The sequence below is a fragment of the Hipposideros armiger genome, unplaced genomic scaffold, assembly GCF_001890085.2.
Source record: "Hipposideros armiger isolate ML-2016 unplaced genomic scaffold, ASM189008v1 scaffold_509, whole genome shotgun sequence".
NCBI classification, from domain to species: domain Eukaryota; kingdom Metazoa; phylum Chordata; class Mammalia; order Chiroptera; family Hipposideridae; genus Hipposideros; species Hipposideros armiger.
The window spans coordinates 769,037-785,154 of record NW_017731859.1 but is presented as its reverse complement, the minus strand read 5'-3'; the positions used below and the strand labels follow the sequence as shown (position 1 = coordinate 785,154).

The 16,118-nt window shown below is 42.0% G+C and overlaps 1 protein-coding gene across 4 annotated transcripts in view; it reads left to right on the top strand.

Moving 5' to 3' along the window:
- The window catches only part of CD99L2 (CD99 molecule like 2), a 93,030-nt gene that overhangs the window by 30,853 nt on the left and 46,059 nt on the right, over positions 1-16,118 (top strand). For all 4 annotated transcript variants that reach the window (XM_019667889.1, XM_019667890.1, XM_019667887.1 and 1 more), the window contains exon 2: positions 15,709-15,771. In XM_019667889.1, coding sequence (XP_019523434.1) covers positions 15,709-15,771 — 63 coding nt within the window. The remainder of the gene's footprint in view (positions 1-15,708; positions 15,772-16,118) is intronic.

The following is a 16,118-nucleotide window of genomic DNA, read 5'->3' as shown; positions in this document are numbered from 1 at the left end:
TTTAACATTACCTTTGCATTACATTACATAGTTTTTAAGAAGAGTTTTGTTTGAATATAAAATTAATAGATTCTCAGAAAATAAAGGAGAAAATAGGCATCACCTTGGGGATAAATAACGTTAGTATTTTGGTATGTATTCTTCCAGACTTAAAGAAAACAAGAAATGAAAACACCTTGAGGAGATTGGTGAGGCAGCTGGTAGATCATGTAGGCCCTCAGAGGCTAGTGTAAGGATTTTGGCATTTACATTTCCCCCAATGGGTATATATTTTATTGTTGTTTTTAGCAGCTTGATTGAAGTATAATGGATGTAAAATAAACTGCACTTGTTTAAAGTGTATGGTTTGTTCAGTTCTGGCATATATATACATCTGTGAAATCATCACCACAGCCAAGATCATGACTTGTCTCCATCAGGCCCAGAAGTTTCCTCGTGCCCCTAGTAATACCTCTCTGCTCTTATCCCCATCCACAGGCAGTCACTGATCTGCTTTCTCTCACTATAGATTAGTTTACATTTTCCAGCATTTTATAGAGATGGGATCATATTGCATGTACTCTTTCTTTTTCGCCTGGCTTCTGTCACTTAGCATAGTTATCCTGAGATGTATCCATGCTGTTGAGTGTCTCAGCCATTCGTTTCTTTTCTTCCCTCAAATGAGGAAAGCCTCTTTTTCGAAGTTTTTGGTGTTACTTAAAAATACTGGGCTGGGCAACTTCGTTTGACAAATGTGCCAAGTGCCCAGTGTGCCCGTGCCATGCCTGGCCATGCTTCAGGTACCATGGAGGAGATGTGGTACAAGACTCAGCCTCCCGGGCCCCTTTTCTGTGGAGAAGATAGCCGTGAAGGGAAGTTAGACTTCAGCCTGCTGAATTTGTTTTTGTGTTTCACAAAGGTGCCAAGACAATTGAATGAGGAGCCTTTGTTATGTCATTTGTTGCTATGTGTATGTCTGCCGGCTGCCTGCATGTACTAGGTGGGGACGGATGCAAAATATGTTTCTAACTATGGGAGGCATGTCAGGTACAATTGGGGGATAAATATGGTCTGCTGAGTTGCTGAGATTCTTAATGGTGAGCATGACCACTGCTGAGCCCATCTTGATTCATGTTTTAAGGGACACGTTTGGGCTGGGAAGAAGCTTAGAAAGTAAATGAGTTGGATTTTGCTTGATGACACACAGGAAGCTTTCTTTGGGCTCCTCCATCATCCTTCTCCAAACTGAGCAGGGATGTTAAATGATGTACACTTGCAGGATGCTTGTCATTTCTAATGGATTTTAAAAAAATTGTCTTGTATCCTCAAAACATGTATATCCTTAGCGTCACCCTGCCCCCATTGCTTGTGTAGAGAGACACAAGCACAGAGTGGTTAAAAAGGGGAAAGGTCAGCTGAATGGCTACGATTTTATTTTGCATAGTATTAAATAGTTTATTTGATGTATATTCTCCCAAAGAACTAGCTGATTTGTGGATTTAGTTAGCCAAATTTCAAGCAGATACAAGCCTGGGTATCTTCCTTGAAATTACTGTATAGCCCAAGACACCAATCTCCCCTTCTCCACAGAGGTGAAAACCAGGGGGTTCTCACTCCTTTTGGGATTTGTTTTGAAGGATGAGTCAGATTGATGGCCTGCTTCAATGATAAGCTAGCCCCAGAAGGAGGATACGGGGCAGGATGTATTTATACCCACAGACTGGCTATTTCTGTTTTGGTCACTGCTCCCCAGACTGCTTAGTCATTGTTTACAGAGTGCCACACAAGTGCCAGGCGCTGTCAGGGCTGTGTTCCCTAACTGTGTATCCAGGCATTGAATTTGAGTGTGGTTGTTGTAGAAGCAGCAGCTTGCTATTGGGTGTATCAGGGAAGGAAATTAGAGCAAACCATTTCTTGCAAATATGACACACGTGGTGTTTGGACTGAGTCCGAGTTGTTCCAAGATTTGTGCCTGAGAAGCCGCAAGCCCAAAGAACACCCAAGGTGGCTGAGTGCAGGACACAGGTTTATTGAGACTTACAGTCCAGGGAGTCTGCAGTGGCGGCCAGCCAGAGGGGTAGCGCTCTGTAAGTGGGTGAAGAAGCAAGGTTATACAGGTCCAGCAAAACAGAGCGTTCCGTGGGAGAAATCATCTGGCAGGCCCTGCAGGCCCGCTGTCATGCACACAGCGTCCCAAGAAGCTGGGAGACCATGACTGCCGGCCAGTGTACACAGCTATCTGTCTGATAAGCAGTGTTCCCATGGAGCCGGGACACCTTGCCTGCCTGCCCGCTCATCTGCCTGTGGGCCAGGTCTCTACACATGGAGAAAAGTCATTCACATCAAAGGGAAGAAGGGTTTGAGGAAGAAGCGAGGGATGTCGCAGGGAGATGAGACCTGGTGCTGGTGCCTGGTGACCGTCACTACAGGATTCAGATGTCTGTTGTGGGTCACAGAGGATGGACTTATTTTTTGTAGTGCCAGAGGATCAGGGCAAGGTTTGGGGTCAATACAAAAAAGTTTCCAACAACCTGACTCTTCCAATGAATAACCTTCAAAAGCACCTGCCAGGGTCTCCAGCTCAGGTGATTCTGAGAGGGAAGAGGTGCCTAAGCTTGGTCAGCCTGCCCCTTCTGGCTGAGACCCTCTGAGTTACACATAGGAGATGAGTTTGCTGCATTCTGAGGGATGGTTCATTAGCTTACATTTCAGGTTCTGCCCAGTTAATAAACCCCAAGAAAGTTGGTCTTGTGAAGTTTGTTTTAAGAAATCACAACTTGCTGTTATTTTTAAATTTTTAAATTGTGGTAAAAACCTAAAGTTTACCATTTTACCCATATCTGAGTGTACAGTTCTGCAATGTTAAGCATTTTCATGTTGTGCAACCAATCTCCAGAAGTTTTTCGTCTTGCAAAACAAAAATTCTGTACCCATTAAACACTTACTCCCCTTTTCCCCTAGCCCCTGGAAACCACAATTTTACTTTCTGCCTCTATGAATTCGCTTACCCTAGGGACCTCACATAGGTGGAATCATGGAATATTTGTCCTTCTGTGATTGGCTTATTTAATTTAGCATAATGTCCTCAAGATTTCATTGATGTTATAATCACTTGGCGATATTTTATTTCTTTTTCACATTTTATAAGATTTCCAGAGTGGACGTACATTACGTGAAAACAAATTAAAAAATTTACATAACAGTGAGGGGCCTACAGAGAGAGGTAGACAGGGGCCAGATCAGGCTGGGCCTTGCAGGCCATAGTTAGGCATGTGGCGTTTATATTCAGTGTAGTGAGGAGGTCTTTGAGGGTTTCAAGCAGGGAGATCATGTGCTATGATGTTTATTTAAAAAAGAAAAGGGGTGTGTGCCTGCCTGCCATGTGGAGAATGGGTTGTGGTGGGGAGAAGACGAAGGGCCAAGTGGATGGCTCTTGTGATTGTCCAGGCAAGAGATGATGGTTGCAGTGGAGACGTGGATAAGCGGGCAGACCAAGGGCATGTTGTGGAGGTAGAATTGACAGTGCTTGATAATAGTGTGGCTATGGAGTATGGGAGAGATGTCCATGGGGATGTGCAGGTTTCTGGCTTGGACAGTGGGGTGGGTGGCTGTGTCATTCGGTGAAACAGATGAGGAGCCCATGAAAGGGTTTAGGTTGGGTGCGGGGGCAAGTGCAAGCATTTGGTTTTCGACACACTGAGTGTGAGGTGGTTTAGGCATCAAGGAGTGATTGGAAGGGGAAGGAGTGGAGGCATTGAGTCTAGACAGCCATCTGATATGTTTGGCTATGAAGAAGAGGAGAGAAAAGGCAGTACTGGGATGGGGATGCACAGTAAAATAAGGGTTTTCTAGTTTAAACTGGGAGAGACTTGGGTATGTTTAAAAACAGATGGGATCATACTTCCCAAATTGATCTACAGATTTAAGGCAATTCCAGTGAAAATCCCAGCTGCCTCTTTTGCAGAAATTGACAAGCTGATCCTAAAATTCATATGGAAATTCAATGGAACCCAGAATAGCCAAACAGTTTTGAAAAACAAGAACAAAGTTGGTGGACTCACACTTCCTGATTTCAAAACTTATTACAACACAGCAGAATTCAAGACTGGCTGGTACTGGCACAAGGACAATCATATAAATCAATGGAATAGAATTGAGAGTCAGGAAATAAACGCTCACATTTATTGTCAGTTGAATTGTGACAAAGGTGTGAAGAAAATTTAATGGGAGAAAGACCAGTCTTTTCAACAAATAGTTCAGGGACAACTGGATGTCCATATGCCAAAAAAAAAAAAAAACCAAGTTGGACCTCTATCTCACACCATACACAAAGTAACTCAAAATGGATGATAGATTTTTTTTTTAGCTGAGCCATCCTGCCACCTGTTGGCAGCTCAGCGGCTTCTCAGCTCGGGCCGGGAATCGAACCGCTGTTGCTCAGAGCTCAAACTCTTGAGCGAGCTCTTAACCAACTGAGCCACTCAGCCAGCCCTGGATGATAGATTTTAAATGTAAGAAATGAAACCAGAAAACTCTTAGAAGAAAACATAGGAGTAAATCTTCATGAACTTGGTTAGGCAAAGCATTTTTAAATATGGCACCTAAAGCACAAGTAATAAAAGAAGAAAAAAGATAAATTGGACTTCAAAATGAACTTTTGTGCTTCAACAGAAACCATCCAGAAAGTGAAAAGACAAACCACACAATGGGGGTGGGGGGGTGGTATTTGCAAATCATGTATCTGATAAGAGACTTGTATCCAGATTATATAAGGAACTCTTACAGTTCAACAATAAAAAGACAGGTAACCCAATTAAAAAGTGGGCAAAGAATCTGAATAGACAGTTTTCTTCATGGGCCCTTTTCTCTATTCTTCTCACTTGCCCGGCAGCAAAAGGACTCTTTGGTAAGAGGACTTTTCATATTTTCTAGGCCACCAATCTTGGAAATCTTCCGTGAAAGTGGCTTCTGTTTTCTGTAAAATGTAGTGTGATCTAGACTTAATACTAGGAATAGATGAATTACTAGGAAGCACTTCAGAATTGAGGTTTGAGGCCTCTAGGTTCATTATCTTCCTAACTCGCAGGCATTCGCTTGTTATAAAGTTCTCTCTCAAAACTTCAGTGCTTAAAGGAGACAATTGTGGGTTTTCCTTGGTAGAATATTTTTCTGTTCACTAGTTTAAAGAATAAGTGGTAAGTGTTCATTTCCTGGACATAGATGGTATTGGGTTTCCATCTGCTAGAAGAGTGGTTAATTTGAGGCAGTGAACTAAGCGCTATGGTAAGACAAGTCCTTATGGCATGTGGGGCATGCAGGAAGGATCAAGGCACAGTTCCTTTCTTCAGAGTTTGCAGTCAACTGTGAGGGTTACAGGCTTAGATATATCTGATACAGTTTGAGTGAAAGATGAAGGATGACCAACATGATGCATTTTACTTGGTGAAAGGGGCGGGCATCCGATGGGCTTCATCAGAGAAGTGCCTCTGAGGATGCTGACAACTTCTGCAGGAAAAGAAAGGAGGTTGGGTAGAGAGAGCAGTGGGCGTGGAGGTATAAAAGTGCAGAGAGTAGTTGGGTTTTAAATGATATGCAAGGAGTTTCGACTTGATTATTAAGGCAATGGGGAGAAATTGATAGTTTTTGAGTAACAAGGGTGACCCAACCAGATCTTTGATAGATCACATTTTTTTTCTGGCCACAAAATAGAGGAAAGACTCAAGCTGAGGAGGGCTGTTTAAAGGGCTTTTGTGATAACTGATGAAAAGTTAAGAGAGTGACCACAGAAGTGGAGGTGATGTGATGAATATGAGAAATATTTTGGTGGTAAAATAGATAAAGCTTGGTCATGGATGGATCACAAATGAAGGAGAAGGCATCAAGAATCACAGCCATGCTTCTGACTTGGTGCCTAGGTAGGTGGTAACGCATGCACTTGAACTCTGCTATGCAAAAGGAGGAAGCCAGAGTGGGAGGGTGAGGGAAGACAGAGGTCAATTTGGGCACTTTTTTTGGAGGATTTGTGGCAATCTCCCCTGGGTGGCATGACCTGCAGGATTGGATTTTAGGAGAAAGGTCTCAGCTGGGGACATACAGGAGCTGCCTTGGGATGGCAGCACCGTTCTCCCTTTGCATTGGCCTGGCTCGATGGTAAGACCACAATCTTGATGGGCTCATTGAGTGTAGACTCATTCTATCTCTGAGCCTACTCATGAACATGGATGGGCAAGCCCCTAACCAATGCTGGACCTTGTGACATGATTGCTTTGTTGTGCCTTTGAAGTTGACTGGGTAAGTAAAGCTCTCTGTCCAGACTGACTCTTTGAGGGCCCATGATGCAAACCAGGCCCCATCAAAACACATCTGTACTGCATAATGAACTGTCTTATGATGAGATTCTCCTGGTTTTGTTTAACCAACTTGAAACAACTTCCCCCCAAAGTCAACCTTTAATGGATTCTCTTTAGCTCTAAAATGTATAGGTTGGAATAAATGATCTCTGAAGCTCTCGTAAGCTTTGCTTGGCTCTGATTTGGAAAATTTCCATCTATGCAACATCAACTGGAGACAGCTTTCCACCTCACTTAAATTATACAGATACCACTTGTGTTTTTATGTTGGCCACAGCAGAAGGAAATGCCACGTGCATTGATTATTAGTCAAGAGCCTGTGGCATCAGAAGTATTTTGGGATGGCCTTGTGACATTCTTGTGCCTTGATTTCCCAGGCTTATGTCACATCAGTAGGATCTAAAGGTTCATCAGACACTTGGTGAGCTCAGAGTGTGGCTTTGTTTTCTCTGCATCTATTAAGCTTTTAAACATTTTAATAATTCTTCTATAAGCTATTTTCTATACATATTTATTGAAGGCTTTCTACTTACTAGTAGATCCAGTAAATGCTACTTAATACCAAATGCAATAATAACAGCTAAGATTTGAGAGATTACTATGTGTCAGATACTATGCTAATCCCTTTAAGACCAATTTGATACTCGTATCAACCCACTGCAGTGGAGTGTGCTGTTATCTCCATTTTCCAGATCAGGAAACTGAGGCACAGGGCTCTCAAGGCTCTTGCCCACAGTGTGTCTACTATTGACTGGCAGAGCTGGGACCTGCACTCAGTCTGTCTGGCTCCACAGCTGGTCACCAGTACTGACATCCTCATGTGTGGTCTTGGAATAGCTTTGGACCAGAGTTGGGAAGCCTCAGGCTCCAGTTTTTGATGTGACACCAGCAGTGTCACCTTTAGCAAAGAACTTAGCATCTTGCACTTCTGAGAAACTGTGGCCTTGAGAGCTCTTGTCGTAGGGCTATCATGAGACCCCAAGCCTTCTGGCACATCATGATGGCACTATTTTTTTGTCCACAGTGGCTTTGTTTTCATCATGTCACCCACCTTATCCTGTTGGGGGGCTGAGCAATCAGGTATAATATTTTCACTTTACATATAGGGGACAGGTCACTCCTATGAGGTCAAGTGAATGCTCTGTGACCCCAATCAGTGAGTGACAGAACTGTGACAAGACATCATACCTTCTGGCTCCAGGGTCATTTGTCTTTCTGCTACCAAATGATTAAGTGCTGAGAGCTGAATGCTGAGGTCAGTACCTGGAGACGGTTACTGTATTTTATTGAGATATAATTCATATAACACAAAATTCACCATTTTAAAGCCTACAATTCCGTGGTTCTTTGTATACTCACTAGGTTGTGTGGCCATCACTACTATCTAACTCTAGAATATTTCTATCACCCCTAAAAGAAACTGTACTTATTAGCAGTCACTTTCCATACCCCCACCCCAACCCCTGGCACCCACTCCATTTTTCTTTGGCTAAGGAGTCCCCTGGCTCTCAGCTCTGACTTCTGTGGAAAAGGTTAAGCACCCTTGGGATATCCTCTGAACAGCCATCATAGATATGTACCTTTTTGTGTGTAAAGGAAGAATGAAACTGTCCTTTCAGTGAGGAAGGTGACTTACACAATTTGTAAAAAAAAAAAAATCCTTCTCCCACCTTTAAAATCAAGCTACTTGTCATGTACATAGGACACATAGATGCTTCCTCTAAATACGTAAAAATACTTTTAGCCATGACACCTGCATCTAAATCCTTCTGTTTTTACCAAGGTCCATGAATACCTGAAATCAGCTGCCTGGGTTTGACACTGCAAATGTTCTGATGGTAGTGGCTGTTTTGGACTGAAATGCTGATCCCTGGCTTCTGGTGAACTACTTAACTGCCTTTGCATCATTACTATCCTCCCTGGGAGTGCTTTAAATTTATTCATGAAACTAGTGGGAGCTCAGGTGGCAATAGCTAACTCCATTTAGTAATCAGAATAAGAGGAAAGCCATTTTCATGTTCCCTTGCAATGCTGCAGTGCTTAGCTAACCCAGAGGATATTAATTACTCAGCATGCTCTGAGGTGTAAAAGCATAAATTTATCAAGACAAATGTGTTCAAATCTAGATTGAGGCAACACGAGGTAATTTAAAACAGTGCAAAAATTCAGGGAAATGGGGACTAGCATTTTGGCATTTTGGGTGAGAAAGCGAGACCTACTTGTTTGTGTTAAGGGGGAGAAATTATTTGCACCAGAGACATTTGTAAAACTGACCATGCATGCCAGTGGGTTTGTTGAATAGATTTCCCACAAGTGTTGTTCAGGAATGTTTCCATGGCAGGCAGGGAATTCCTGCAGCACGGAGGTACGAAGTTCTTTTTCCGACCTGTAGGTTTTCCTTTTGTTACTGATGGCCCTAGTGGCCCCTGCTAGAGGGCAGGGGACACACCTGGCTTTTATAAGCAGGCCCATCAGATGAGGTCTTTATCATATTAAGGTGCAGCATCTTTATTCCATGTCTCATTTCAAATTAAATCAAGCTGTGCCCCTGTCCCACCAACAGTAGGCTATTGGGGCTGAGTTTAGTCTTATTCTCTGAAGTGATCAGGGGCTTTGCCACAGTCCTAGTTACTGGGTCATGATTTGACCCCTCAGGTCTGAATTTGATTCTGGCCCATCTTCTAGTGGGTCCTCCCTGCATGTAACAGTCTCACTGTTGACCCAGTCAGTTTCCTTTTTGATAAATACAAGGTGTGATCAAAAGATATAGTGAATGTTTAAATAAAAAAAAAGTTTATTATAGTAAAAGACACATTCTCATTAATCCCCATCAATATACTCCCCCTCACTTTGAACACACTTATCCCATCGTTCTTGCCATTTTCTGAAGCAGTTCTGGAAGTCCTCTTTCGTGAGCGTCTTTAATTAAACCTCCATCATGACAATGCTCCGTGTCTTACATCACTTCTGGTATACGGTAATTTCTGTCAAATAAAAATATTATGGTGTGTCCTCATCCACCTTATTCACCGGGTCTGGCACCATACGACTCTTCCTCAAAGTAAAAATGACCATGAAAGGTAAACGTTTTGAATCGATTCAGGACTTCGAGGCAGCCACGACAGCACAACTAAAGACACTCATGAAAGAGGAATTCCAGAACTGCTTCAGAAAGTGGCAAGAACGATCGGATAAGTGCGTTTGAAGCTAGGGGGAATATTTTGAGGGGGATTAATGGCAATGTGACTTTTACTATAATAAGTTTTGATTTAAACGTTCACGGTATTCTTTGATCACACCTTGTAGTTCCATTCCTTTGGAGTTGTGGTGTAGATGCAGGTGCTAGCCCTGCTGCCAGGCAGGTGGGTGGTGTTCTGGCTTTCTTGAACAAACTTAAGTATAACAGGTGTTTTTGGAAGCTCTATTCAGACAGACAAACAGAAAATCTTGAGACGATGCATCTACGATTTACCAGTCTGAGGTGTCCCTTGCGTTCTTATTCATCCAGAGAAGGGTCAAGATTTTAAAATTTGAAAACAAAAGTAGTTTAGATGAGTATTTATTCATTTAGGATTGTGCTGAATCCTCCATAAAAACCTGAAAGCTGCTTATATGTACAAAGGAAAAAGGTAGGTAAGAAGCCATCCTTAGAGAGCAGGGGGATAGATGTAACTGGGCACCTGAGAGGCCCCTATTTCCCTGGCTGAGATGTGACTGTGACTCTGAAATCTTCAGCAGCCAGGGGTCCGGGCTGTCTTGGCAATTCTTTTTCCAGCAGTAGGGAGCAGACACGTTCTTCTGCAGAGATGAGATTGCTCTTGGCATGAAACCCAAATGGATTTGTCACAAAGTGACAAATATCAGGTACCATGTACTGATAATTCAGTGGGAACAGATCGGAGGAGGTACTCTTGCTGCATGGAGACAAGAGTTTGGATAGCCACAATGAACACTCCATTAGGGAGTGCCTCCTTGCTGCCAGGCGTGTGTTTGGTATTGGCATGGAGACGACCAAGTCCTGGTCCCTGCTTCAGGCAGCTCAGGGTCTGCAGTGGCACTGTCCAGTGGAACTTTCTGCTATGATGGAAATGTTCTCTGCTGGCTCTGTCAAACACAGGAGCCATCAGCCCCATGTGGCTATGGAGCACTTGGAATGTGGCTAGTGTGACTAAGGAACTGAATTTAAAATTTTTTATTGAATTTTCATTAGCTTTAATTTAAACAGCCACATGTGGCTCGTGGTTACCATGTTGGACAGGGCAGGTCTAGAGATAGGTGGAACATAAATACCTAGCTAGAATGAACAAGTTAAATTTCAGGATGAACCAAGTGGAACAGGCGGGAGAGCAGAGGAGGGAGGGAGTCATTAATCAAATCTAAACAAGGGGCACCTCACATGGGCTGTCTCATGGATCAGACATTTCAGTCAAGACTTCGGCAGGTGCTGAGTCTGAGCCAGTTCATGGTGGAATGCGAAATTCTCAAACAATGGCTTGCTGTGCCTTGTTCTACAGCCCTCATAAAAATGCGCCCTTATCTTTAGACCCCAGTCACAGTGGGTCAGGTTGCAATATGAGGTCAAGTTTATGTTACTTTCCAAAGGGACAAACTCCACTTCAGGACAGACATAGGCTGCTGGGGTGTCTGTGGGTAGAACTAGCATCTTCCTTACTAAGTGGATCTTCTCAAGGACACCCACAAAGCCACGTGTAACATTTCCCAAGCTCTGCTCTGTGTGAAAGGATGTTTTCAGACAGGTGTGACCAGCTCATTACATGCTTTTTCCATTACAACAAATTCTTTGTGGCCCTCTGCAGTGGAATAAGGTAACTCTGCTGCAGAATACTTGAACACTACCCCCTCACCCGCACCCCCAGATACACAGTGATTTGGGGCTTGTAAATTGAGCCTCTGATGAGTCGGCTGCTTTCTAATGTGTGCCTGGTGCCAGAGAGTGAGTCAGTGTTGTTAATGCCGAGGATTCCTGTCTGCTTACACCCAAAGTGAGTTGTTTAGTTACAGATTGCATAACACAGGTGTGGAATACAATCCTGCTTTGGGCCATTTGAGGTGTGATATCTCTCATGAGAGTATTTGTTCCCATCTTGATTTTACCAGCTGTGCTTGGTTGTAGACTCTGTATTTGTCTCAATAGCTCAGGACATATGAATGGTTCTGTCCACAGATGGTTTGGGTCTATTGAACCCTAGGTCAACAAGGGATTAATAAATACTGCAAAACTGTTATATTGTTGTTACCTCTTTACATGATGATATATAACAGAATAGATAAGCAAACAGCACAATGGCTGAGACTGAAAACATATTACTTGTGCAGGATGCTGTTTGGAAGAACCTATTTATCAAATTTTTTGGGTGAGAAAGGCAGGATAGAGTTGTGAAGGAATGCCCACTGGGATGATTGCCTTACAATTTTGGAGAGGTTGATACAGAACTTTTATTATTTATTTATTTGTTTATTTCTAAAGATTTTTATTGGGGAATTGGGGGGAGGGGAACAGACAAGTTGCTGTCCTTTTGTTCTTCAGTCTAGTTGTGGAGGACGTTGCTTCACTGGCCCAAGTTGGCACCATCATTGTGCTCTTCCCAGGTGAGGCAGATCAGTCGCCGGCTTCTGGACAGCCGCTCACTACGGCTGCTGGCCGCTCACGCTGGCTGCTGGCTACACATGGTAGCCCATGGCAACCCACTGCAGCAGGGGCTGCAGCCTCCGCCGTCGCCGGCGACTCACGGCAGCCCAGCTCCAGGTTGAGCTGTTGTTCAGCATCTTAGCTGTGGAAGGCAGTGTCACTGGCACTCATATGTGGGATCCGAACTGGGGCCCTCTGGCGTCCCAAGCCAGCTCTTAACCATCGCGCCACTTGGTTGGCCCTGGAACTTTTAAATTATCATCATCATCATCACCATCAAAAGAGAAAACATACACATTATTAAAAACAAAAAAGGCAGAGAAGGATTTAAATTAATGGTAAAATGCTCCTTCCCCCTGACCCCTGTTCTCATTGTCTAAACAGCCACCATTACCTGTTTTCATGTGTAAGCTTCCAGGAAATTTTTATGAATTTACATATAGATACACACACAAATGGAAAAACAAGTCTTCTCTGCACCTTGCTTTCTTTGTTTAATACTGTATCTTGGAGACATTTTCAATGTCAGTATATATGCTTTTGCCATTCATTTTAAAAATAGACTTTATTTTTTTAAAGTGTTAGGTTTACTGCTGAACTGAGCTGAAGGTACAGTTAATTGGTTAACCTGTATTGATATGTCATTGTCACTCAAAGTCCATAGTTTCCATTAGGATTCACACTTGATGTTGTTTATTCTATGGTTTTGGATGAATTTATAAGGTCTTCATCATGTTCCCACCATCAGAGGCTCATACAGCACAGTTTCACCACATATTCATCACTCCCCCCACGGTCCCTGGCAACCACTGATCTTTTTACTGTTTCCATAGTTTTGTCCTTCTAGAATGTTTTATAGCAATAGTCAAACAGTATGTCACTTTTGCAATTTCTTTCACTTAGTAATAGGCATTGAAGGTTCCTCTATATCTTTTCATGGCTTGATAGCTCATTTCTTTTTTTATCACTGAAGAATATTCTATTCAGTGGATTACCATAGTTTATCTATTCACCTACTGAAGGACATCTTGGTTGCTTCCAAGTTTTGGAAATTACGAATAAAACTGCTATAAACATTCATGTGCAGGTTTTTATGTGGACACATGTTTTCAACCCCTTTGTGTAAATACCAAGGAGTGTGATTGCTGGCTTGTATGGTAAATATGCTTACTTGTGTTAGAAACCACCAAATTGTTTTCCAAAGTGGCTGCATCACTTTGCATTCCCATCAGTAATGCATGAGATTTTCTTTGGTTCCATATCCTTGCCACCACTTGATGCTGTCCTGCTTTCCAGATTTTGGCCATTCTCATAGGTGTGTAGTGGTATCTTGTTTTAATTTGCATTTCCCTGATGATATATGATGTGGAGCATGTTTTCATATGCTCATTTGCCATCTGTATATCTTCTTTGGTGAGGTGTCTGTTAAGGTCTTTGGCCCATTTTTTCTTTTGGTCAGCTCTTGTTTACATGTATAACTTTAGAAACATTTTGATAAGGAATATACCGACTCTGACTCAGGTGGTTCATATCTTTCTTTTTCTTTATCTCCTTTTTTGGAGCATTATTGATATATAATTGACATATAACATTGTATATATTTAATGTGATGTAATGGTGTAACTTTAATGTACAGTGTGACAATTTGATACACATGTACACTGTGAAATGATGACAATAAGATTAGGTAACAACTCCACCACCTCACATAATTACCATTTTGGGGGGTGGGTGTGTATGGGTATGTGTAGAACATTTAAGATCTACCCTCGTAGAAATTTTTAGGCATATGATACAGTATTACTAACTATAGTCACCATGCTATACATTACATCCCCAGCACTTACTTACATTTAGTGAGCCAATATTGATATACAATACCATTAAAAACTAAAGCCCATACTCGATTGAGATTTCCTTAGTTTTTCTCTAAAGTCCTTTTTCTGTTCCAGGATCCAATCCAAGGTACTGTATGACTTTCCATCACTGTATCTCCTTAGGCTCTTCAGGCTGTGCCAGTTTCTTAGACTTCCTTTGTTTTCGATGACCTTGACGGTTTTGAGGAATACTGGGCAGATGTTTTATACACGGCACTCACTTGGAACGTGTCTGGTGTTTTTCTCATGATTATACTGGGGTTATGGGTTTTTGAGAGGAAGGCCACACACGTATAGCACACTTCTCACCACGTCATATCGAGAGTGTGTACTAACAATATTACTCATCACTGTTGATGTTAACCTTGATTGCCTGGCCAATGTAGTGGTTCTCAGGTTTATCCACTGTGAAGGTTTATCCCCTCTCTCCACCCTCTTCACCTTCTCAAACTGTAATCTTTGGAAGGAAGTCAAAACTTATGGATTGGGGAGTTGTGCTTCACCTCCTTAAGGGGGAAATACCTATTTAAATTATTTTGAATTCTTCTATTTTCTCCCTTTTATGTATTTGTTCAATTATTCATTTGTATCAGCATGGACTCATTGATATTTATTTTATACTTTGGATTGTTATCCAGTACTACTTTATTTTGTTGCTTAAATTGTTCCAACTCTAGCCCTTGGGAACTATTTCAGTTAGTCCTGTGCCCCTTTGACATATACCCACCAATATCAATATTTTTAAAAGTACTATGAAATGCTTCAAGCTCATGTTATGTATTTCCTGTGCCTAATCCTAGAATCAGCCATTTCTCCAAGGAGCTGTGGTTCCTTGTATTGGACAAAGGTATTTATGAACCAAGATCTGGGTGCTAGGTGTGCTCATTATTGTTTCTAGACCCCCTCAGCTGACAGAGCAAGGGACTATATGTGCATACTAACCCATATATATACACGTGTCTATAAATATTTCTATATATAACCATCTCTGTGTATGTATGTGTATATATACACACACAAGTTTTATAAGATTGTGTATACACACACAGGTGTGTGTGTGTGTGTTTACATATATAGATATGATTCATACTGAGGTCTCCAACTCTAATCTATTGCACATGGATCATTCTAAGAGCCTTCTCTTATCTGTAACCCCTCTCTCCAACAGTGAGAAACCTGGCTTCTGCAGTCCACACTCCGTTTACTTATTTGTTCAATTCCAGTGCACATGCATAGTTGTTTGCTTGAGAGTTGGTAATGTGTAAACCCCTGTAAGAAACTACATGCCCATCTAGAGGGAATGATAGCTATCAAATTCCATAGCGAAAAGGGTTGGGCAGATGGCTGCACTTCTGTAGACAGATTCTCTTATGACAAGTTTTTCCCCAGAGCCTTCTCAGTTATGTGTACTCAGTCAGAGCTACTAGTCTAGGTGTGGGTGCTGGGGTTGAGGGGAAGGTACCCTGAATGGACAAAAAGCAGAGCAGCTTTTGTGAGACCTGGGATAGGGTGAAAGAACTGAGCTCATTATCAGTGGAGCTGTGAGCTCTGGTATTCCCTGTTACCAAGGTCCTGCATACCATGGAGAAAGATTTCTATAACATTGTACTTTGTGTTCCATGCAGTTGAGCCTTCAGACTTCTAGTAGGCTGACGGATGTATTTGGTTTTGTTGGTGGGGATAAATTGTTTGCAGAAGGATATCAACTCAATATATCTTTGGGTGACTTTAACTGATTTCCTTTTGTGGTGTTCCCTTCAAGACACTGTATAAATACCATTCCAAGAAAGTATTTCAGTATTATTTGGTTTCATGCAAAGAGAAATTTAAAAATCTTGTTTTTCATTTGTAGGATCCGGGGACTGGGATGATTTCAATCGGGGGAATGCATGGAAAGAAACTACCTCAGTGAAGCGTGAGTAGTAAATTAAATATTAAAAGTAAACAATAGGATTAATATGCACCACCCACTCAGAATATATACTCAAGGGAAACAGCAGGTGGTCTGTATTTCACTTGATCAGATAAAATATGGTTATCATGAGCTGCATTATTGAAAAGAAAATCTGAATATTTAAAATCCTTTGTTGCCTTTGTGGAGAATACTAGTGTGTTATATCTGATACAGCATTTTCTCCCACTCAAGTCATAGCCTGCACTGGTGTACCATGCTAGCAGAGGCCTCCAACACCTCTCTTTCCCTAGCTCAGAAAGAGATCCTTTGAAGTAAATAAAGGATTTGTCTCCCTTTCTAGATTTTTT